This window comes from Mercenaria mercenaria, chromosome 2 (assembly GCF_021730395.1).
Source record: "Mercenaria mercenaria strain notata chromosome 2, MADL_Memer_1, whole genome shotgun sequence".
NCBI lineage: Eukaryota > Metazoa > Mollusca > Bivalvia > Venerida > Veneridae > Mercenaria > Mercenaria mercenaria.
This window is the reverse complement of record NC_069362.1, coordinates 32,705,905-32,732,687: the sequence shown is the minus strand read 5'-3', so window position 1 is coordinate 32,732,687 and position 26,783 is coordinate 32,705,905. Positions and strand designations below refer to the sequence as shown.

At 34.0% G+C, this 26,783-nt stretch overlaps 1 protein-coding gene across 1 annotated transcript; it reads right to left on the bottom strand.

The window, feature by feature from the left end:
- Window positions 1-327: 327 nt before the first annotated feature.
- On the bottom strand, window positions 328-26,239 carry LOC123563659 (uncharacterized). Its single transcript, XM_045356579.2, has 21 exons — window positions 26,146-26,239; window positions 22,261-22,841; window positions 21,498-21,630; window positions 19,966-20,378; window positions 18,722-19,241; window positions 17,153-17,367; window positions 16,513-16,753; window positions 15,170-15,425; window positions 14,855-15,004; window positions 14,057-14,103; window positions 12,763-12,943; window positions 11,661-12,151; window positions 10,929-11,169; window positions 9,698-9,869; window positions 8,822-9,339; window positions 7,898-8,029; window positions 5,142-5,220; window positions 4,308-4,542; window positions 3,513-3,765; window positions 2,542-2,682; window positions 328-2,130 (listed from the first exon to the last, which is right to left on the bottom strand). The coding sequence occupies exons 1-21, from the start codon at window positions 26,201-26,203 to the stop codon at window positions 1,992-1,994; spliced, it is 5,196 nt and encodes a 1,731-aa protein (XP_045212514.2). The 5' UTR covers window positions 26,204-26,239; the 3' UTR covers window positions 328-1,991.
- Between the last annotated feature and the right edge of the window lie 544 nt (window positions 26,240-26,783).

Here is a 26,783-nt window from a genome sequence, read left to right as displayed (position 1 = left end):
CACTAGGCTAATAATAAAGATGGGGCCTCCGTGGCCGAGTGTTTAAGGTCGCTGACTTCAAATCACTTGCCCCTCATCGATGTGGGTTCGAACCTCACTTGGGGCGTTGAATTCTTCATGTGAGGAAGCCATCCAGCTGACTTACGGAAGGTCGGTGGTTCTACCCAGATGCCCGCTTCTGGTGAAATAATGCACGGAAGGGCACCTGGGGTCTTCTTCCACCATCAAAGCTGGAAAGTCGCCATATGACCTATAATTGTGTCGGTGCGACGTTAAACCCAATAAAATAAAATAAATGAAAATAAGATATTTCTTTTTCCCCTTTTGTGTTATTCAATTTCGTACAGTCAAAAACCAGTCTATTTTAGAGACTTTCTTAGAGGAACAATGTCAAATGTATCAGACTAGCTACTACGCTGATAATAATAATATTTCTACAGCTTTTCCTTGTTTGTTTATTTCAATTTTGAAGAGTCAAACGCCAGTCTATCCTAGAGATTTTTTTAGAGGAACAATCGGTTAAAAGTATCAGACTAGCTACTGCACTGATAATAAAGATATTACTACAGCTTTTCCTTGTTTGTTTATTTCAATTTCGAAGAGTCAAAATCCAGTCTATTCTAGAGATTTTTTTCAGAGAAACGATGTTAAATTTATCAGACTATGAATATTAAACATAGGATATAGACTGTAACTGTAAAAAAGATATATCACATTCTAGGATCTAGTCTATGTCTGATACAAAATTTCACTGTACTTCCTTGATTACCAATAAACACAAAAAATACATTTCAAAAATGGTTAAATCAAGATTTATATCAAAAATGACCAAATGTAAATCAGATCATTAAATAAAACATCTGAATTTATTTTAATTGTTTCACGAAATTAGTTTGGTCAGTCTTTACATCACATGATTTAATTCAATATTAATATAGTTGATTCCTATTTTGCCATCGCAGCAGATTGTTGTTTTTTTAGTACTTTAGGTGTATTTTTTTCTCCTTATTTGATCATCGAATGAGTAACCAAACTTGTGTCAAAGCCTGTCATGTAAGTGTTAAATTCTCTTTTCGATTTTCAATTTTTACAGACAGTTTATTCTACAATAAACTAAATTAAAATAGTATATATTTTGCTATAACGATTAATTTTATACAATATTCATAATTTACATAAATATGATGAAAGTATTCTGTGTCCAAGAAAACATTTAAGAAAACACGTATGTGCTGAAACACACATTTGGACTTCATTTGTCTTCGGATCTATAAGAAATTTCTAAAATATTTAAGCATACATAGACATATCTCTTACGTATCGTTTTTTAATACAGTCGACATTGTATTAAGAGACCACCCAAGGGACTGCTAAGAAGTGGTCTCTTAATGGAAAGGTCTCTTAATGAATTTCAGTCAGATGAAAAGGAAAGTTATTTGTAAAAACTGTTAATGTAACTGTATTTATTATGAACATACATGTATGGTTTTAAAATCTGTTTTAACTGTGATCGTGAACACTTTTTCAAGTCCACACACCATGAAAATTATAGCTAGATTGTTTGTTAGTTTGACTGATACAAAGGTTAATTGCATTCAGTCACGTGCAAAACGTACTCGCTAATAACACAGATGAAGAAATGCCCAGTAGAATTTTGGTACCCGGTCGCTTAATAGATATTTTTGTCGAATATTTTACCTGTTGGGACTACATTAATGTGGTCGCTAGTCGTTTAATAAAAGAGTCGTTTAATGGAATGAATATATATACTGAAAACGTTCGGGAGGGCTTTTGGCTGGTCGTTTAATACAAAGATCGCTTAATAGAGGTGGTCGCAAGTACGATGTCGACTGTATCAATTTTTAAAAAAAATAAACCGAATCAAAATGACATCAAAACTAAGACGTTTCTACTTCAATGCCCGAGACCTCTAGAATAAAAAACCTGTTTCGGACTTGCTGGTTAAAACAATAAGTGATCATTAATCAAGTTCACAAATATCGGATCATAATATTAAAGTACAACAAAGACAATAACACTGCAGGGGTACAACTGGAAAGTTTAGCTGCAGCAGAAACGTTTGTCAAAGAAACCTGAATAGGTCTGCTCGTAACCCCAGACGTTCTTGATCTGAAAATAAAAGTTATATGAGCCGCGCCATCCAACAAAGTGGCTTTGCGATCAGCATGGATCCAGACTGTTCGCTAACGGTTTTTCTAATTGCAATAGACTTTGAAAGCGAACAGCATGGATCCATGCTGGTCACAAAGCCACTATGTTGATTTTCTCATGGCGCGGCTCATATCATTTTTGCAATACGCTTGAAAGGTTTACAAAGATAGCGTGGTAAATACATCGATACAATAGAAGAGGAAAAGCAACAATATTTTCCATAGATCAGCAGTAAAATACAAATGTACTTAATTTATCATTTTGTTTATAATACTGATTGTACAGTAAATGTCCAACTATTTTAGAGTTATATATTTCTTAGACAGAAAACAGTACATTGTACCAGAGTGTGTGTTATAATACACTTACTTTGTTCTTAATAGGATTTTGTTAGATCCGAGATTTATTTTTGTTGCCTTGTAAACATTCCACGTTTTTCCACTGTCCCTGCTTACTTCAACTAGAAGATTGGCGTATTTAGTGTTCACTTTCAGAACTTCATCTTCAACTCTAAACCAACAGAATCAAGGACTATATACACAAAAACACATTTCTTTTCTGTAATGATTTTTACATTAACAACTTACACCAAAACAACAAGTTCTGTTTATTACAGTCGCAAATACTATTTGGTTATATGGAAGTGCAAAATGTTATCGATTTGCTTTTAGCTTGAACTAAACTTAGATATAACGACTACTTCTTATATAACTATGACAAATAAGGAACTTACAAATAAAGTTCGTCACTTTGAAAAAAAAAAATAATTATTAGAGTCACCTATCGAAAAAAGTAATCAACTTTTAATGATATAAAAAATAGTAATAGATAAAATCAAATGATATCAAACAGTCCGCATAGTCTGAAACATAAATTCATCACTTGTATATGATAAGATATCTGATTTAAATGTTTATATTACCAGGGTTTCCGATGTATTTCTGACTAATAGCTATATTAACTTCGGCATATAACTTGAATAGGGGAAATATTGTATATTTCAGAAATCAACTATTATTTAACTAGCTTTTCTCATTTTTTTAAAATTATAATTAAAGTTATCATTATTCTTGATCAACCAATGCCAATATCACAGATATTCATACACATGAGTTAAATTATAAACGAGTGTTTATGAGTGCGCTTCCGTCAAAAATTGATATAAAGATCAAATGATTTACCAATCAAAATAAGTCAAGTCGAAGTGTAACGGAAGAAATAAAACGTAAAACTTCAAATCACTTGGAATGTGGCTAGGTTTAACTTCATGTTTGGTATACATAAAAATATTTAAAAAAACGTACAAAAACGTAAACGTACAAAAATTGATAAGTACATACTTTGCACCAGGCGGCGGTATTCTGTAATAGCAACCATATTTCTCAAGTCTTGATAGTTCCTTGTATCCAAGATTATTCGAAAATTCTTCCCAATCCCTGTCACGCTCAGCATTTCTTTTGTAAACATCTGAATTGTCTTCCCATGGTGCTTTATGCCAGGCACGTTCCGCAAGAGCGAGCAGTCTTGGAAAAGCCATGTAATGAAACTGGTCTCGAGTTCGCATTGTTTCTGAGAACATGCAGGCCTCAATACCTTTTAAATAATCATTTACATAATCAAATAATAGAGCAATTCCTAGTAAAAAGCAGATTTTTAATCTATTTGACAACGCCTTTAATCTGAAAATTACTTGTGGGAAAAGCAATTGTTTCTTTACCAGAGAGTAATAAAATTACGTTCAATGTACATATAAAACATCCTAAAATCTGTATTGTCCTTAGAAATTGCTTTGCATGTATCAAGAATACATAACACTTGGAAGTGTATAATGATGAATGTTTGCTGTGCATATATTGCCTAAAACAAGGTTAATCCCGGATAACAAAGGTACATACAAACTTAAAACTCTCTTGTACAATTTATAAAGACTGATCATGCACACACATTATTAATGTAGCAAATCGACTTCAACTTAAATATTCCTTTGCAAAAGGATTTTACTTACCAACAATATTATCCGTTTTATTAACTGTTGGACATGGTTTGTTTAGAGACTGATCATGCACTGTCACACATTATTAATGTAGCAAATCGACTTCAACTTAAATATCCCTTTGCAAAAGGATTTTACTTACCAACAATATTATCCGTTTTATTAACTGTTGGACATGGTTTGTTTCCACATATACTTTTCATATCAATTTTTCGTCCATAACGGTCAACGTCGATGTTGGCGTACAGATCATCGGGCATTAAACCAAATACTTTGTGTGTGTCTATAAAGCGTGTTGCCCAATAAAGACCCCTCTCCTCAGGGTCAGGACCTTGAGCATGGTCAAAGTATAAATGCGTGGCTAACGGAAGAACTACCTGTTATAGAAGAATGTAACAGTAAAGAAGTAGTTCATTGATTATTTCGTGGTATACCACTGTGTAAAGCATCGTAACTTTTAACTTATTTTAGTTGTTTTGATCACGAGTAGTCGCTGTATAACAAAATGTTAAAGGAGTCTGGTTTTTATTGTATATTTTACACTAAGTGATTGTTAAATGAGAGCAAGAAATCACTCGCAAAAACACTACTAGGATGGTGAGAAAAGAATGGAAGAAGCCACATTAAAACACTACTAGGATGGTGAGAAAAGAATGGAAGAAGCCACATTAAAACACTACTAGGATGGCGAGGAAAGAATGGAAGAAGCCACATTAAAACACTACTAGGATGGTGAGAAAAGAATGGAAGAAGCCACATTAAAACACTACTAGGATGGTGAGAAAAGAATGGAACGGAAGCCACATTTAAAAAAAAAGCAGCCATCATTACAGCATTCCACGTTAAAAAAAGGATTAAAGGAGGTCTATCGGTTGGGATGAGCATGATGAAAATGATGCAATAAAACAATATTGATTGGAATACAACGAGATACTACACGGGCGCCAAAAGCAATGATATTGTAACAAGCACTAACCTTATACCCTGCGTCTGCAAATTCTGACGGACGCTTTGTATTTATACCACGATTATCCCACGGATAGACGTAAACTTCACTGAAATAAAATTATATTGATATAAACTTTTTAACAATTAATATAAACAAATAACTTTCATATAATTACTCAGATATTATGATCACATGATGACTCTCAAAATATGCGTTATGAAATCCGAGAAGAACAAACATGTTTAGACAACATCGATGCCGATGGGACATAAAAGGGGATTTTTTTATCAAATGAAATAACTTCTTTTTTGACCACTTTAGTGTCATAGGGATATTATGTTTATTAGATCATCAAAGCCTTTACGTAGCTTATTGTCTGATATATACCTCAGTTCAGGGTTCAGATGTGCAGGAACTTTAAACGAACTTGTAAACATTCAAGCATCTGTTCGATACACCGCGGGCGCGGATTATCGGATGATACACCAAAGAAAGCCGTTATAAATTTCATTCTAACATGCCCAACAATCGAAACCATGCTGAACTACAGTCAAATTGGTCGTTTTGAACCGTACATCATGCAACAATTTGATGGCATAATGTTTACTCAAAATATACTTCGAATAAATTACCAGTGTTAGGCATTGCGCGTCTAACGTTTTTAAGGTTTTATAGCGTACACAGCGTATTCAGAGACGTCAACCGTTGAAGGTGGTCGATTATATTTAAACGTTTTCCACTTTTCCTGTATTCTCTAAGAGATTATTCAAGAAACAAACAGGCCAATTACATAGAGTTAGATATTGGAAATATATGTTACAGCATTTTTTATTTTTTTTTGAAAAATTGCAATTACCCCGACAACCACATCACCCCCTCCCCCTCCCGATACCTCCTCATTAGACAGATATAAGAATATTTTAACACTCTAAACCAAAATGTAACTTTTAAAATTGCGTGTACCTTTTGAATACATTTATTTCCAGTATGTCTTGGTTATTCAACTATGATAGGCAAGAGGAGGTTTAAATAAATTTACAAACTAATATTTCTAATGACATGATGAATAATGAATATTTTTCAAAGGAAAACTCTGGCAAATGTGATACATTTGTTCTTATATTCATGTGGTTCCTTAGAAAAAGAATATTTATCAAATTTTACTAATTAAAAAAATGGACGTAAATGGTCAGACGTTAATATTTAGAAAAAAAATCCTATTACATTACCAAAGTCGATTAACCACACTTAATAAATGATAACGTCATTGGTATATGAAGTCGCTGTAGAACTCATTAACCAGTAGGGAAATCGTATCCTAGATTTGAGATACGTCCAAAACTCGAGGTTCTTACGTGTTTCTGAACACATTTAAAACCGGAAATAGGAATTCCCTATCAACAATTCAGGGGCATTTAGACAATATATCGCGAGAAGACCTTGACGATTTTCATTCTAACATATTCCCTGAAATGTGATGGTCAAATTTATGCTGAACGACATCCATTCGTGTTGTAATGAATGGTCATCAAGTGGCAAATCTCATTTTTTGCGTCTTGGTATTCTCTTACCAATCCGCGCGCCAAAACCATCATTCATCACATAATATATATTTCCTTCCTTGTTCAACTCAAAAGCAATTTAAGCCAAAATCAGTAAGGCCCTTGTGCTTTTTATCACCCGAATTTCTACAGCTAATTGTTCGGAATCACAGGAATTTAACCACGAGGATGTTAGCGAAGTGTCTTATGGGCGAGCCGTTGTATATTCATATTAGACGATTAACCTGACGGAAATGGGCAGAATATGACGTCTTGGTGGACTTGCAACGGTTCGCGCGTAGTACCCAAGTTAATCGCACTTTTTTTCTTCTTTGTTTAACTGACAAACGAACCAAGCCTTCTTATAACACTATTTAAAGACCTGTCAAATAGTTTCCATTGACTACCGATATCTTTGTGCCAAACAGAGTCTTTCTTGTTATTGTACTTAGCAGTAACTTGCAAAAGGGAGATAATAAGGTCCACAGGTAATGCAAATATTTGCACCGCAAATTGTGATTATTTTCTCTAGTTTGATAGATCTTGTTAATTACTAACAAAACGGACACAATCTATTAGAACTTTCTCTATTTAACATCAAAATGTGACACAGCAAGTTAACCCACTGATTTAACAGAGATTTATTGTACATTCCTTGCTTTGATGGAACTCCGTTATCAGCTATCACAAAACATTGCACCACCACCTATTGTTTTAATTGTTGATATTTTACGTTTCAATGTAGTTTTATTTTGCTTGGTTGCATTCTATACTTCCCAGGGATCTTCTTACAGATTTCATTAGTATTCAGAAAGGTTATCAGAAAATCTCTCTATTAGAAAGAGACCAGCAGACGCGCCGACAACAAAATCGAGTCATGCTTGGATGGAAATTCAAAAGTCAATATTATAGATTAACAACCAAATCGAGTCATGCTTTATTGGAAATTCAAAAGTCAATTTATAGATCGACAACCAAATCGTGTCATGCTTGGTTGGAAATTCAAAAGTCAATTTTATAGATCTTGAAAAACATACAATTCAATGTTTCAATCTAATGAAGTGGTATGAAATTCATATTAAACAGCTATTGTCAAAAGAGTCGTTGGGTTTATGTGAAAAATATACACATGTATAATCCTTATATTTAAACTGATAACTCGCGAAAGGTAATTATGAAAACAGACACAATTATGTTGGCAAAAAACATGCATATTTCCAAAAGTATACCAAATTTACCTACGATTTATAGTCTGTAATGGGATTCGGTTTGTCATCGCCATATATACCATCATCCCACGAGGCAAGTTTTAAACCCTTGTCAGCAACAATGCTCGCAACACGCTTCAGAAACATTCGCTTCAGTTGATTTGTACTACAATTTAAAAGTAAATCAACTCTTCCATGTTCATAATGCTAACCAAAATAGAATAATCGGATACCCACAGGCCGCTAAACATGACATTAATGAGAATGTTGCAAGCTCGGTTTTACTGAGCTTGTTTACGGACGGTAGTGGAAATGCAAGCTAACGTCTACCGCCTCTGGCTCTGGATTGGAAAAACTCAACATTTAAACATGTTACGTGTACAAAAATCTGGAATTTAATACATATGTCAGTAAATTAAGCATCGTTTTGTAGAGTAATATATATGTTTTATATGCTGTTCCATTTACATGTACATTCTTTTCTATGGTTTGGTGTTGTATCCAAATCTATTACAGCGGGAGAATTTGAACCAACCCAGCCGAAATGGACAAGCTGAAAAATGAAACGGTACACTTATATGACATTAATCTCGTGCTGAACGACCTGCAGTGATCAAATATAACAGAGACAATGACAGGGGCGTTTAATACAAACCATGTAATGTAAAAAGAAGAAAATCTCTCAATTGGTCAAAAGAAAATTAGAAATATATAACAATGATGGTTTCAACTGACCCTGTATTCGATTTGTTTACGGTGATTCACTTCTGAGTACAACTTTTCTACGAGTGCAAAAACGGTGAAAATGTGAGAAAACATTTTAATGATTGATAAGCCGCTCCAATGCCAAGTGTCTTCACTAGAAATTGCAAACATCTTGTTTAAAACCTATGTCGATGCTTTTACAGCTAACTTGTTTTCTTTTTATTTAAACATTCTGCATTAAAAAGAAACTCACTTAATTTGTTGCCCTGGTGCAAGCGTATCTACGCAAGCTTTGGAGGTATCCCACACACCGGAAGGAACTTCATCACCTCCAAGATGAACTATTGAAAGAGGCTGGACTGGTTGATGAAGGTCTATCAGCCCATCAATTACAGTCTCTACAAATCTATATGTGGTGTTCAAGCATGGATCAATCGCGTGCATGGACCATTTCTGTGAGCTGTATATTATATTCTTGTCAATATATTTACTGAGCAGATATGATTCTGGTATATGTGGGCTTTTATGTTGTTCTCTTCTCATTATTTCAAAATCTCTATATTCCATCGCAGATATCGCGGATGCCGCGTGTCCAGGAGTCTCAATTTCCGGTATAACTTCAATATGTCTATCATTTGCATATTTAAGTATTTCTCTGTAGTCTTCTGCGCTGTAAAATCCGGAACCGGACGTAGTTGTATCTGGTCCAGATCCAAGCTGTGGAATTGTGCAGATACCCTTGTAATCGCTGTGGCATCTCTTGCTACCAATCTAAGTATAAAATATACAATAGGTCGACAAAATACTTTCTCCCTGCTTATAAAACATCTACGTTTACGTACTAGGTAACTATTTAATCAACGATTGCAGGCAATTCGATCGCTACAGTAAAGACTGTAAAGAAGTAAGACGAAAATATTGTGTTATCTTAAACGATTTGAAGCATTTTGTTCTATTATATCTGTCTGTCTGTTTGTCCGTCCGTCTGCCTGCCTGTCGGCCTGTTTGTCTGTCTGTCTGTCTGTCTAAAATTAATAAAAAAGTTTGATGCATTATTTACAGATATACAGATCAAATTAGTATCCAAACAAGAAAGCATCCAATGCGTGTTTTCTAACTGAGCCTATACCTGTATTAATTCTGGTATAGCTGGTATTTCTAACCTCCATCCTTCGTTATCTGTGAGATGGAAATGAAGTTTATTCAGTTTGTACATTGCCATGATATCCAGGAAGTGTAATATCCATTCTTTTGGCTTAAAATTTCGGGCGGTATCGAGCATAACACCCCTATAGCTGTATCTGTAAGATAGAGGAGAGACATGGGTACATTATGCCAGTGTTCACAGACTGCCGTGCACAAAGATAGATAAGAACAATAACAACATCGTCGTTATCCGCAAGTTTCTGTAGCAAAGTCAATATTTCTACGAGTTTCGACCGGCAAATAAAACATTCTGTGGAGTCAAGTACTAGTCACATGCAATCCTGACACGAATTTAATGCTTGCCATCTACTGGTATTAATCGGAAGAGTTTAAGTAATATCATTATTTCTGCTTTGTAATTTATGGGATTCATCAACAAATCACACATAATATTGATTGATGTATGATGGTCGTAAATTGGTACTCAAAAGCATCTTACAATGGCAATTCCATAAATTTCACTGGGGACCATAATGCACTTATCATGAACGGCACTCTGTTTATCAATAAAGGTTCTATATACATAGGTCTATAATCACACCTGTGAATGTCACTAAAATATATTTTGGTACTTTAACTAGTGCAAATATTGATTTCCTCTCGGCCCGGGCTAGAAGGCGCGGACGTTAACTTGTTTTTCCGCTGCAGTCCAGGAACATGCTCAATTAAACCGAGCCTGTAAAATTTCTTCTTTTTTAGTGAAGTTGAGCAACCTGTAGAACTTCCTTTTATTGTACAAAATTTGCAAAAATATTACTTACAGCTTGACTGAGTGTGATATCGAGTTTTTTTTTCTAAATAGGACATAGCGTCACCTTAATTCTAGAAGCGTATAAATTCAGTTTTGACAAAATGGAGTGTTTGGTACCGTTGGATTCGTCTCCAAACGCTGTACAACATGCTCTAACTTATATGCGTTTAGCATAAGAGGGTAAATTGCTGTGGCACAAACGTCTAACTCACCCATTTTATGTTCAAGTCAGATCTTTATACGCGTTTTTCTCAAAAAGAAAACAATGAAGTTATACGCTTGTGGAATTAACGTGACGATAGGTTTAACGTTAACTTTCCTATTTATCGGTAACAGCGAAAGGAAAGACTTTATATATCACATTTTACGCACATTATACGCATTTCGATCAAATAATGCTTACCTTGGTTTGTCTTTAATGCTTAATACTTCCAACGTTCCACCGTCACCTTCAACCAGACTGATCAAAGACTGAGCCCCATAGAAAGCTCCAGCTGAGCTTTGAGCAGTAATTGTAATTGTATGTGTCTTTCCGTTGATGTCTAAATTGTATGCTTCTAGATGTTTTTCGCTAGAATCTTCTTTTACGAATTTAACGAGTTTGTTAATTTGCCCCGTTTTTATAATGGATGTATTAAGCTTGACTGAAACGAACAAAAAGTTTATAAAATATCAATTATATCACGGGTTCATTTCAAAACAAAACCTGCTAAATTATATATGTTTTATAGCTTTAAATGTAGACGAATATCTGATAATGACTTTGAAATACTGTATTTATTAACATTTTTTAATGATCTGTCTTTACAATAGCCATTGCATTACACATTGACTTATAAGGTATTAATATTCGCACAAAGCTGATTCTGGTGTATGTATCTAAAAGCACTGTTTAACCTTTAGCATGCTAGATAAATTGTCGTCTGCTGGAAATGTCGTCTGCTAAAATTGTAAAGTTCATTCAGTTTGCTCCAAAATTGGAAGAAATATTGTCAGAGTAGCAAACAGCTTAGAACCTGATCAGACGCCGATTTAATCGGCGTCTGATCTGGATCCAAGCTGTTTGCAAAGGCTGTTAAATTCGCCTGCAGCAGGCTAAGGGTTAAAAATACAAACGATTGACTGATATAACTACCTGCTAAGTATTCTGCTTCAAAACGAAAATCACTAGATTCAACGATCTTCCACTCCGTTGAGCTAAATGTTATTCTTGAGCCTTCATTTTTCGTGATGTTTACGGGCGTTGGTACAACTATGTGCGGCCTTTCTTTGGTGTCTGTAGTTTCATAAAGATCATATCTTGTTTCGGGAGAATAAGGATCATACAAGTCCTCCTTTGCTCTTTTCCATTTAGCAGGAGTATCAAATTTTCCAACATAGTCCAAGCTTTGACTTTCCGTGCTTTTCAGTACTTTTGCTTTCATTCCCAGCGACGTTACATACCAGTTTGGCATCATGTCTGAACGTGCTGACAGAAAGTATTTGTTGTGATACAAACAAGATAATATTTTTCCAGGTGCTATACCCGGAAAATTAATCAAATCAGGTGTGAAATAATACAGTACCCCGTTTTCGTGTCCAACCTTTAAACCACATGATAATGATTCGCTCTTGGATCCATAAAGACTGTTGCGAAAAGATAAATTATTAATTATGTAGGGGTATGATAAGTCATTTATTTTTAGATAGATATTTACAAAAATATTCTCCACTGATGGGCCGATCGTTTAATATTTTTTAAAGCTTTTTGCTTACTAAGTTTAAACATATCTGCGCCATTATTACATTGTATTACAATTACAACAATACATCATTATTTTAATGCTTGTTTTGCTGCATATCATCTTCTTGAAAATGAAACCCAATTTACAAAAATGTAAATTTTGTTGCTGTCCTTTAACAAAAAAGCTGTATTCTACCTTATTTCCATTTCACTTTACATTGTTTTGTGCAAAATATATCATTTTGGTATACTTGTATAATTGCCTTTTAAGTGCATAATTTCACAATTCTATTGTGTAAACACCCCCGGAATTTTTAACACAATTTCGTAAAATATATCTGTTAATAACTAGTACTCGATTCAGTCAGCATTTGTATAACAAGGGTGATAAAATATGTCCAATTGATTTTTAGGCATTTGACAACATGGACATTTAGATCTTAAATGGTCGAAAGTTGATGAGGAAACTAACGTATATTATGCTTTAATATTCTGCATTTAAATTAAATGAAACCTGTAGAAATAAATCCTCCATGTCCCTCCAGGGACATTTATACTTCCATCATTTCGAAGCTGCAGCTTTACTGGTAAAAATTTATCTTCTTTCTCCAGATTATCTATAACTTCAACGTGTACATTAATGTTGTCCGCAATATAATCTATTAATGACTGGTCCGACCATTGAGGTGGTTCATCTAATGAAGTGCAAAATAACGAGGTAAAGATACATAAAGTGATATTTAATGTAGCACTGAAATACAAACATACTCATTAAAACAATGATGTAATCAAGTTTAAAAACAACTGTCGAATACTGTATAAAAGCTGTGCGTTAATTCATCAATTTCAATATTCAGAACAATATTTACACTGCAGAGGCATTTCCTATAATTAACATTAATATATAATACAGATATTATGCTGTTTTATATTTCGATCTTCTCAGATCGTTCAGCACGACTTTCATGTCGTGTTACTGGTACTGTTTAGTTTCTCAGCATGAACATTTCGGCCTGGGTGGTTCCAATACTCCCGCTTTCATAGCTTTGGGTATTGCTTAATCACCCCTTGGATATGGTGCCTGCTTTTTAATTTTGTCTTTTGGCAGGTCCTGTGATATGCAGGCTCCATAACCTCAGATCCCCTTTCTAAATTCCCGTTTGTTTAGTTCTGCTCATTGTTTTCTCGTTTAGGGCAAACCAATTATTTTAACTGGGGACCATACGCCGCTTTTCATGGAATTACACACTAGTGTAGCATTGAAGGTTCCATGTGTACTGCCGTATGAACACATCTGCGGATGTCTCTAAAATTGTTTTTTGTACTTTTAGCATATGTAAATGTTGAGTTCTGCTCAACCCGGGGCTAGAGGGCGTGGACGGTAGCAAGCATTTCCGCTACCGTCCATGAACAGTCTCAATCAAACCGAGTCTGCAACATTTTCGTTTTTGTTGTGTTGAACGACCTGTGACCTTCTATTTTACTACCGCTTCATAATTGTGATATAATTCAAGGCTTGAAGTCGTTTTATATTTCATAGTGAGTGAAATCCCTTAGAGTCATTTTGTATCTCATTTTACAACATCACTGCAGAGTATGTACCTTTATTAATTATATTTATAATTTGTCCGATGTAATAATATTTCCATTATATACTTTAAATAGAGCATTCCCCTTGCTTGGAAATACGACTAAATAAGGCATGACATGTCTCTCTAAAGTACATAATGGCGAGGAAGATAGAAATAAACATTTAATTTCTATTAGTGCTTAATCTTTAATAATATAATTAAAATCTATTTACATACCCTTTAACACCTGAACCACTCTGCTAAATCTCTCTGTGTTGGCTGACCTATAACAATGAGGATTGTGGCATTATAATAAAAAAGGATGCACATACATAAACAGAGCGTCAAATGACGACTTTTATTTTATACTAACTAATGAAATACTGTATTCTATCAGATAAATATTTTTATATCTCATCAGTCACACTGAAAATATGAAATCTATATTTTCACACTGTGAGAGATACAGCTGCCGATCTACTTGTACATTGTGTATAAATTTTAAATTATTTGCTTAAAACAGGATGAAACGTGTAGTCGCACTTTGTTCTTTATAGTATAAATTGTTCGATTCAAATTATTTTACTTAATGAGAATTTCATAACGTTATGCAGCAAAAATGAAATAAAATGGAACTTTATGTTGTGTGCGTCTTTATAACGTAACAACACGTCTGACGTCATGTCTGTTTACGCGCGTCTGTTTCCCGCACTGAGATTACAATTTGTTGCAAAATGCACATCTGAACGTAATTAAGCATAAAATAAAAAGAAAATTTGTTTGTTTTGAGTGAATATGGAATATATCTCACCTCGAAATAAGAAAATTTTCACATTTTCACTCGCGCTACGCGTTCTTAAAAATATTTGAAATTTTCTCTCTTCTCAGTGAGATATATTCCATATTCACTCAAAACAAACAAATATCCTCTATATGCAAGACAAAGTGTAAAGTAATATAAACGCTTCCTCTAGAATTCCTTAGATTTAAGCAGATATAATGTATATGGAGAACATGAAAACATAGGCCACGTACACTGTCCTTAGATAGAGACTTGAATTATCCTGCCAGTGTATATTATGTTCTACGGTAACATTTAACCACGTCATTCCATTGTCATAACTATACTGTACACAAAGTCCAGGAAATGTTGTCGCTATCTCAATTTCTCCATTCCTGTCTACTCTGAAAACAAACAAAAAAAAAAAGATATAAATTACCTCGAGATACCATCGACATACTTTGTTTACAGTTCTATTGACCAAACTTTCATCATAAAATGCACGACCTTTTCTTTAAAACATGATTGCAATGCTTGTATTAATATGTATAAAATAATGTATGTTCAACCTTGCACCGGGTGGTGGAACCCTGTACTGCACGCCTATATCATCTAATCTTTTCAACTCTTTATATCCAAGGGTGTTAGCGAAAGCCTCCCATTCTTGACTTAATTTATTTTCTCTCTCTTCTTCCGAAAAGGAATCGTCTTCAAAGACGGCTTTATGCCATGCTCTTTCAGCAAGCGCGATAAGTCGAGGATAAATCATGTAGTCAATATTTTTGCTAGTACGTATCGTCTCACTAAACATCTGCCCTTGTATACCTATGTTAAAATAAAAAAAAGACATTATTTTACATGTTAACTGAGAAATTTAAAACTTCGAATGGCCGCTGTTTATTTGTTACTGTTACAGTACTTCTTTAGTATTTCGATGGTAAGCTGAAACTATATTTTGAGTGCATTTCTTGCAGAAATAACATCTAAATGACCCATTCCTTATGATTTTAAAAAGAAATAAACCTTCACCGAGGATGCTGGTATTAACATAATTTAAATCCTGTAGGTTGCCGCTGATGAATACCTTGTCTCGCTCTGTAGAGTGGAGATGTTGATGCAGTGGCAAAACAGTTATTTCAGACTTGAAAATTCAACCGCGAAATAGAGAATAAAGACAATTTCAACTTTTTTTCATCTCTCTCTCTCTCTCTCTCTCTCTCTCTCTCTCTCTCTCTGCGACTGTAGAATATAATGCCAATTTCTTGCAAAATTGATTTTTTCGTTGTATAAAATTATGTCCCAAATAAAGATATTTATGATTAGATATCTTAAACGTTGTATAAGAACCCTTCAGCAAATAAAGCCAAATATTTTCAAACGTTTTGGTGTATAAGTTGATGAAATGCGCAATGACAAATACCCTATCAGATAAGTTAAAGATCGATTCAAAATTAAACAAAGTATTTTGAATATGAAAACTTACCATGCTGGACACGATTGGTTTTGCCTTTGTAATCAGTGTAGATCATGATCAGCCTGCACATCCGTGCAGTCTGATCATAATCTGCACTGTTTGCTATTCAACCAGGATCTTTTTGGTAAGCACCCCATTTAACAGTTAATGGTTCTCTCCAAATTGGAAGATGGACAAGTTCTTTATAGAAATTTAGCAGGATAAGGGTTAAATGTTGTTAAACAAGATACTGAAGAATGATGTATACTATGAATGGTGCTTTATAGGAACAGCAAAACAAATGAAATGGATTCTTACAGAAAAGATTGGTCAAAAAGTAAATAAATATTAATTGTTCAAAATGCATGTCATGCGTTTTAAGTTTCTTTATTAGTTTGTATCATATTCTTTCTGGCCTTTTTCAAAAGTCTTTCTAAACTGAAATAACTCAAATTCTACCAATTATATTTTCCTTCTTTTGTAGAGTTTCACACTTCTCAAAATTTCGACCACAGATGTCGATCTTTGTAATTGGCTTTCCACTTCTTTCTTCAAATATATTATCATACAAAGAGTCTGGCATGAACTTTAAAACTTCAAGAGTATCAGTAAATCGTGTAGCCCAGTACAAGCCGCGTTCTTCTGGATCTGGTTCTTGTGGGTGGTCAAAGTATAAAACTGTAGCTGGTCCTAAAATTACCTGTTCAAAACATACTTCTTTAAAGGTGGTATTTAATATTGAAACAACATTATACTACATTCGTTGATTTTGTTAGAGAAGTATATAAAGAAACATATCAATTATATAGAACTACATCCCTGTTTTATTAACTTTTATAAAATTTTGTATTACCAATCACCACCTCAATACATGTATTTTTTTTTCAGTAAAGTATCAAATTTATACTCACACTGAAATAACTCTGTCTTAGACAACTAAGATAGGAAAATCAAGTTTTGAAAAATTACCCTTATAAAAATCTGAGTTTGTGTTAAACACTGATAAACAAATAAGTGTATATTATTAGTTTATATATTCAATTAGTGTTTCATCATTAAGTGTGTCTTCACATATACCATATACTTTGTGCTCATATACCTTATACCCGGCATTTGCTAGTTTATAAGCCTGTGAGCCTCCTCCCAGTTCCCAAATTGTATTCGCCTGAATTGCAATGTTATTCCTCGTTTTAAGGTCGTGCGACTGTATTGGGATATGTTGACCATCTGCAAACCCATCTTCCCATCCAACAAGGCTTAAATTTCTTTCTGCAGCCAACGTGGCTACCCTTTCAGCAAAATACAACTTGATGTCTGAAAAAGATTATTGAGCTCGTACTTCACTTTGTTTACAAAAGCAAAATTACTTGGGCAGAATAAATAAAAATATACATATGCAAAATGTATTTTTGCTTAACAATACGGATAATATTAATATAGCGTGAAAAAAGATTGAATTTCAAGTTGTAATGTTACTTTATAAACTATGTAATTTCAAAAAAGGCATTCCCTTCAATCTTTATATATATAAATATTTTGGAATATATATACAATTAATATTAATCAATTAAACTATGAAATTCCAAAAAAAAAAAAAGATTTTTTTTCTTTCCTTCAATCTTTATATTTTTATATATGTGTATACTTTCATTTGAGAAAGCAATCTGTTTCTTTTTCAAAACCTCTTTGTATAGATCAGGAGTATAACCCTCCGCCCTGCTCTAGCTGTAAGCCTTAGTATTACTAAGCAGTTGATGACGGGTAGGACATTTTGTCCTATGACTAACCTTTAATATTTGGATTTCAATAAGTGTTATATATTAAGAGATTAATAAGACCTGTCTAAGATATACATATTATAAGTATATATATAAGTAACAAGCCTTTGATTAGTAGAGAATTGATCTAATCTTTTTTCCTAATAACATTTTTGTTCTACCGACACCTTTTTGAAAATGTGTACAGTATTTGTATACTTTTTCTTCCTATTAAAAAGTAAGAGCATACATATGCATATAAAAGTAAGTTAGATACATAAATCATTCTTCTTTTAAATACTAATAAAATAGAAAATTGGAAACTCTGTGGTCGCTAAAGACGACAAAAGTAAAATGTTGCAGGCTCGGTTTTATTGAGCTTACTTAGCTATATCGTAAACATCAAGTACCTTTCTTGATATATGTTTGACATACTCATATTCAGTAGCCTTTATACTCTTATTCATCTACTATACACTATATCTTAATATCTTGTATTACCATTCCGCCTATGTAAATATATCGTTGTTATATAGGCTTAAGAACATTGTAAAAGATTAAAGGTAAGCGTAGATTTCCTGGAAGCACTGAGCACCACAAACGCAGCTATAGAACCACGCATTTGCACAGTAGGCCGACAACAGAAAAAATATTATAGAAGGGTTGCTTCAAATATCCAACAAGTACATTTTGCTTTTATACAAAATACAGAAAAAGGGTTAGAAAAAGGGATAGGGGTGGAAAAAGATTAGGTAATTCATTTCATTCTTATCCCTTTCGTGCATATGTTATGTATTCGTATATGTGAAAAGTTTCTGCATATAGTTTTCAAAAAGTTTGCGCATACAATTTTATAAAGCTATATATGTTATTTCTGTAATCATTATGATTATATGAATATTGATACAAACCTTTCGTATCTTTATACTGTGGATGGTTATTGATCAATTCTGTACATTTTGGTGATTTTTCCCAGGCATGGTTTGCAACCTCATCTCCCCCAAAATTGTAAATTTCGAGTGGTTGAATTTCTTTGTGTAGCTCAATTACTTCATCCATCACCTTTCCTATGAACGTATAAACCGAATCGACGCACGGATTAATAGCATTATCAAGCCATTGCTGGACTGAAAAATATTCTGATTTATCATAAGGGTCAACGAGTCTGTATTTAGAAGCCTCGTTTTCATTTCCCGCCACGTGATATCTTCGGTAGCGTTCCTCCATCGATGCAATGGCAGCATGAGCATGGCCTGGCATGTCAAATTCTGGAATGATTTGTATATGATGAGTTTCAGCAAATCGAAGTAACTCTTTGTACTCTGTTGTTGAAAAGAAGCCTGACCCAGGGGTTGAATTTGATGGTCCGGATCCAAACTGAGGTATGATGCATGTTCTTTCAGTGATATCATGACATCTTCGGCCTCCAATCTAAAACATAGATTAAATATGGATTACACACTGACATGTTTCACTTATGATTTACTGTTTCACTGACCTAAATCATAATCGATTGAAATTGTTGAAATCGAGATCGGTAATATGCACATGATAGTGATTAATTACTTGTTTATTTAAGTATAGTTTTGTATTTGCGATAAATGTAAAAATCATTCGACATCGCCTGTCCTAGACACATTAGATTTAATTGTTCAATAAACATTACCCAACCTAAATCAACTAATGGTGTCTGCATATATCATAATATGTATGTAAATGTGGCTGTGCTTTATACTATTATTCTGAAAAATATTAGAATAGTTCCATGTTGAACTGATACGTGTATATGAAGTATTTTCACGTTTCTGTTATTAACTGTTTTTTCTTTAGACTCTACTTCTATCTTTGATTAGTTCATATTGTTTGTTTAAATTAAGATATGCGCGAGTGTCTATATTTCTTTAGTTACAACAAATGTCGCAAACCTGAAGTAAATTTAAAACGTTTGATTAGACTGTCAGTGTGAGCTTATGTACGTATAATGAGCAGTTAATAACAAGGAATACTTTTACTACGGACCATCATGCTACAATAACAATTCATCACTGTTCTTAATTCCATCACTTTCCCATGCCCTCTTTCCGGAAACACTCACCCTTTCATTTTTCCTGATCATAAAATATTACATATTTTTCTTTCAAATTTAATACTTTACCTCTGTGAGCTCAGGTAGACCGGGTATTTCCAGTCTCCATCCCTCGTCGTCGGATAAATGAAGATGTAGCTTGTTCATTTTATACATTGCCATTGACCTGATAAGCCTCTTAATATCACTTACAGGATGGAAATTTCTGGCTACATCAATATGCATGCCCCTATAGTGAAATCTTGGCTCATCATATATCATAATTTCTGGTATATCTCTTCTATTATAACCATCTAGTATACTCCTCAGTGACTGGGCTGCATAGAAAACCCCATCCAAATCCTTGCCATTAAGATAAATGATACTATTCTTTGCGTCTACACGCAATGTGTAGGATTCTGGAGTTGGTGACACGTCTGTGGTATTTAGGATTATAACATTCTTGGTTTGTTGTGCAGTAGCAATGCCAATCTTTAGTACGTCTGAAAACAAGGATGTAGCATATGTGCTCATGTTAAAGGTCGTTACTCTTGTTGTCACCTGTGTCGGACTGGCCTCAATTTCACAATAATACTTCTGTAATTTGTTAAATGACGTAAGTACCTTAATTTGCTTAGTTTTTTTTTTTAACTTTTCCTAAGCAAATTAACGTACTTAAGTCAATTAACAAGCTTAAGTTTTTTCGTGAAATCGGGGCATTTTTAAATCATGCTGTTGCTTAAGTTATTGTTATTTATTGTTGATTTTTTCTATAGCAATGTATTTATATCTACGTTATACTAGTTAGATATTAGTAGTATTTGTCTGCAGTACTTATTTCAGGCACGCAAATATTATATTTCTGTTTAAGCACGACATAACAAACTTGAGTATTTGCTTTAGTATATTGAATTTTTTATATACTGTAAAAGAAGAAATTTTCGCGAGGATTTAATTTTCGCTATATTCGCGAGGCCCTACATTTCGCGAAAATTGATCCTGGCGTAAATAATCACAATTAGTATAATTCAAATTCAAGTAGGATGCATTTATTACAATCGCGAATATTAAACCTCGCGAACATACTCAAACTTTATAATTCACAAAATTTTGACCCAGCGAAAATATGTGCTTTTACAGAAATTCGTTTTCTGTAAAATTCAGAATTGTTGTGTTTTGATCTATGAAATAGTCATATACGGTTCTTATATAGATGAAAAAAATTAAAATTGAAGACGTATAAATGGCAAAAACAAGCGTTGAAAAGTAGACTTAGCTAAGCAATCATTTAAGTTTTTTTCGTGACACTGGGGCTAGATGTAGTTTGGTCCCTTATAGTCAAGACGCCTGTTCAATCATTACAGATATTTTTGTTTTATATACAATTTCATTTGTAAAATCAAAGGCGGAAAATCACGAGAATTAATCGTCACTATTCTCATTCATATACGCAAGTCTGGTAGACATTCACCAGGAATACGAATGATATGTTTTTAACTAATTACATATATTTATTAGCAGCATACATAACAAACATGTTTTCATTTAAGTACATTTTCAAAACGATATTTTACAATTTCTTTCTTTGAAGTAGAATAATAAAATTATAAATTATTGTATACCTCTCAAATAAACGGCAACAGGTGTGTATTCGATAATTGCCGAGAATATTGTCCAGGAATTGTTAACATTGTCTATAGTTCCTTTGTCTTTTATCTCGATATTTAAAGGTGTTGGTATGACTAGCTTTTCTACCTGACGGAAAGTAACAGCTTCAGAATGTACAAACATTTGTCTGTGTGCTGACTAAAATTTTAATAACCGATTGTATTTTGATAAAATAGAATATACTTTACACTTTAAAGTGAAATGCTTGCGAATTATGTATCATATATGAAGTACAATTTCTTAATTCAAGAGTACATTAAATATTATATATACTTTAATCTCCACTAAATGTTGAATTGCTGAATGACTCCTCCACGGTATGTGGTTAAGGTTCTTGACCTTGAATCACTTACCACCGCCGTGGATTCGAAACCTTGCATAAGTTGTAAAAATTGACGTGAGGAAGCCATCAAGCGGAAGGCCGATGCTTCAACCCAGATGCCCACCTATGATGCAATAATGCCCGGAGGGGCACATTGGGGTTTCCTCCACCACCAAAAGCTGGAAAGTCGCCATATGATCTATAATTATGCCGGTGTGCCGTTAAATCCAACTACATGTAAAATCTAATAGTCAAATACTATTTCAATTAGATATACAGTGTAACGTTATTATATACTAGATTAGATGCAGATAACGTATATATTTGGTAAAAGTAAAAAAAAAATAGACAGCAAACCAATAACACAGTTTAAATTCTAAGAAACTTGAACTCACCCTTTTCTTGTCTTTAACCAAGATTCTTTTCAATCTTTCTTGGGCTGAAAATGGATTATACCTATCTGCAGCGAACCTCTTCCACTGTCGGACATCATGAAAGGGTTCTACAAATTTCAACTCTAAATCTTTGGTTGAACTCACTATCCGCGGTTTGATGGAGGAATCCTTAGACACTATATACCAGTTAGGCATGAAGTCAGTTCTAGAGATCGACCACCATGCGGCAGTGATGTCATATTCCCGTTCTTCATTAGGTAGTATCTTCACAAACCCTCTACAGGGTTCAAGATAATATAAATCCCCCTGAATCATGCCAATATTAACATTTTCGATTTCTAATTGAACTGACTTGTTCTTTGGAAAAATATCTGGATACAAAAGATACATGCTGTGAAAATACAGACGCCATCCTGAAGCCGGGATATATTCGTTGCCGACATTCTTTACGTATATTCTTAAAGTGTGTGGTATTTCATTATCTCGTAGATTATTCAGCATTTTCACTGTAATGTTCATGGTGTTGGCAAGTGTGTCTAATTGTTCTTGTGTAAGTGGAGAGGCATTTACAGCAACCCTTGCTGAAAAACGAGAACTGCAAATGTATATAAATCCATGAATCTTCCTACCTTGATAGCACGTACTAGTATATGACTCTATATATTATTATGTTGTTTAGTTTTGATACGCCATTATAATGCTAATGTCTTTGTTAGCATGCACTGGCTGATGTTAATAACCAACTATTGACTTTTGATACTTGTGAAGGAAACAGGAATTTTCAAGTACGCAAAATTACAATTGGCCATCTAAAATACACATGATATTTTTGAAGTCGTTATATAAGAATTTTGTGTAACCAATACATATCTGTCAGGTGTTTGTTTCGAAGAAAGCTTTTACGTTATTATGCATCACCAGTTTCTAATATTTTACTTTCTCGTGTTATAAAATCTGCAGAATCCAGAGTAAGTTTAGTTTAGTTTAGTAATATCTTATTGTAATTATAACACAAGACATAATAGTAAATGTACATGAAGACATGAGTATAAAGATACACATATATATACAACAGCGAACCAACAGTCCATCAAGACATTTAATACTACGGTACATCAAAATACATTCGGTAACTCTGCAATAGTGTGATAATACAAAAGGGTTGCACAAGTTTAACAAACATTAGAAATTGGTCCGTCGATGAAATATATAATCCGGTGTAATTGGTTGGTGCCCGGACCCGGTAGCGATATTAATGTATCACGGTGGATTCTGGAGATCTTATAACACTAAATGAACGTGCACTAGCGCTGTTCTGGCATACAACGTGTAAAAACTGAAAAATAAATATATTGTCTATCTATGTCATTAAATGTCTAGGTAATGCGCCCGAATGTCAGCTTTGTTTTTGTCACATTGACGTCATTTCCTTTTGAATAATCCGTTATGGGGTCATAATACATTTACGCTTTGGCATGGAACGCGCATGTGTAAAAGTGTGAACAGAACTGAGAGAAAGAATCTCTGTGTTAACACACATTTCCTCTTATGTCAAAACACCCCCTTAAAACAACACTACAGAATTAAACTTCACGTGTACTCTTTAACTTACAGACGAATTAGGTTGTATTGTCATTTGAGTCATTATCTGGTAATTCGGGAGATACGTCCTTTCCTTTAGCCTGTAAATATTGAAGTAAACTTCTGCAAAAAAGTTATCTGGGATATAAGTTTTCTCCCGAGTCAGAAGGTACCGCGCATTCAAATTCAATATGAGAACATATTATTATGCTTATACATGTAAGAAGAAAACTAAAATGACTCAAGACCACCGTCCAAACGTATATACATAAAGAAGAATATGCATACACAAGAGTATGGTAAATGATTCGTTCGTAGCAAAATGGGTGGATATATAAAGATATAATATACCCAGAATTATATACATACTTGTATATCAGCAAAATTTAGTGTCTAATTGCAAATATCACGTCTTTCAGAAAGTCAACGTATTGTACTGATAAAAATAACGGAATTTCTTTGCGATCCTTATCAAAACTGGCAGTTTTTTCGGATTAACATTATTAATGTAGTATAATAAAGTCTGTTTACTTATTCTAAACAATATGCCTCAAGCAGATTATCGACAGCGGTCAGATTTTCTGTATAGAAATAAGAAAGTGTGTGAAGTTGGTTAGAAGTTCGACATTCGATATAACGCATTGGAATAGAGTACACAATTAAACATTTAAAACGTGAAGTTGGCGAGAAGTTAAACATTCGACATTAGACATTCTAAATAAAAACGACATTGAACATTCAACCCAAAATAATAATTTCATATAATTTTATGTAAAAACAGTGACCCCTGTGACCTATATATCTATAATTAAAACTGACCATAGCCATTCACAATAGCTAATATTCAAGCCAGCAATAGCAAAATGAGAAGATTTAACTATTATCAAATTCCCAAGTCAAGGACTTCCTTTATGACTTTGGGAATGCCACCAAAACAGGTGGATTCGGGGAAAACAGCATTGTTAATTGTCTGAAATGAGGAAAAAAGGAGTTTAGCATAAATCAGGTAATTGCAGTTAACTGCTATCACTGCCTGGAATTAATACAGCCGTTATATCTCGTAATTGCAGTTAACTGCTACCACTGCCTGGAATTAATACAGCCGTTGTATCACGTAATTGCAGTTAACTGCTACCACTGCCTGGAATTAATACAGCCGTTATATGAGGTAATTGCAGTTAACTGCAACCACTGCCTGGAATTAATGTAGAACACAAAATTTGCCCAAACTGGAGACATTCTTAGTATTTGTTACAAGAATAACATTAAGTCACACACTGTTACATCACATAACATAAATATAGAGCTATATTCTTTTGTTAATACACTTCTTATCATAAACAGTCTTATGGCCAATTTCCAGGTAATGAAGTGTAACATGGCAGGCCCGGAACCAGGGCCGGGCCCTACTGTATCCCAAAAGTGCACCAACGCCGCCATTTAAATATTTTCAAGGGGAAGACCCCCTAACACAAAGGGACGTCACCTCCCTTGGTGCTATGTGCCTCACCGATAAAGCTTTCGTTCTAAACTGGTGCCCCCAAACAATTTTTTTCTGGTTCCGGGCTGGCATGCGTAATTAGACACTTCATTACAGACACTCGTTATCCAAGTAACATCCATGTAACACTTATAGAACACTGCTGGTGACGGTTTTTGATCGATTTTAAGAAATTGGAGGTAACAGGTGTAACATTTTATTAGAACTAAACCTACATTTTCAAACACTCGTAGCATTATAATTAACATTCTTGTAACATCCATGTAACATCCATGTAACATACTTGTAACTTGAATAGATCTCTATTGCATTACTGATGCCGTAGTTTTGTCAATTTTAAGTAATGGTGTAAAACAGTTTTACTACAAATAGAAACTCGTAACATAAGTAACATCATTGAAACACTTGTAACACTAACCTTTAGCCTGCTGGCGGCAAGTGAGTATGCCTTCGCCGTACAGTGCAGACAAATATCAGCCTGCACGTCCGTACGGGATGATTATGGTCTGCACTGTTCGCTATTCAGTTAGTAAATGTTCAGTGAAAACCCCTTCGAATAATAAGTGGTACATCGTCTTACGTTTTCCCGCTCAAAAACGTATAAATTTCCGAATTTTAGCATATTAAAGTTTAAGTATATCAACAAACTTTCGGCGCGGGCTGGATCGACGTCTCTTTGAGTTTCGTTTTATATATTTTCTACACATAATCTCAATATAAAAACCTCGCGTGTATAAAATTTCAGCACAATGTACTTGAACGAATGCTGCAGATGTCTACAAGCTCTCATATTATATACTTACCCGTAAAGACGAGAAAAATGTAGAATATCCGCATTGTGATCCAATAAGTATCCGACATGTGTCTAAGCGATCCTACAATGGCCTAATAACTTGCCTGTAAAAATAAGAAAATGTCATTGTAACCCTTTAAAATATAGTTACATAGGAATGTCCTGTTTATTGTTATCTCTTGTCCCTGTTAGCATTTAAAGTTTTGATTCATGATGTAAATATGCCATGCAAAAGATAAATACTTATACCTGATTATCAAAACAACATTACCGGTTACAACTTAACTACAATTTCGCTGTGAGTTGTTTCATTAGGGACAGACGCAAATGACGTAATCCAAATAAATGTCAAATAAAAATTGGCGTCAGGATGATTTTTCAACACACAGTAGTAATATTGGGAAATATTCAATAAATTCCTTGATAAAAATCAATATTTTGTGTGACCCCTCATTTTCTTGTGTTTTTTTTTCTTTTAAATACTCTCAGCTGCCTTGATTTTGAGTTGTAAATGTGGGCTTGAGTTTCAGGTTTTGCGGTGGTTATACTCCTTTAATTGTTTCCAGTATATAAAATATAACTTGCCTTACCATCTGGATTGGGTACTATGTATGCCGGTTTTGATGTCCTTTATATGAAGAGTTATGT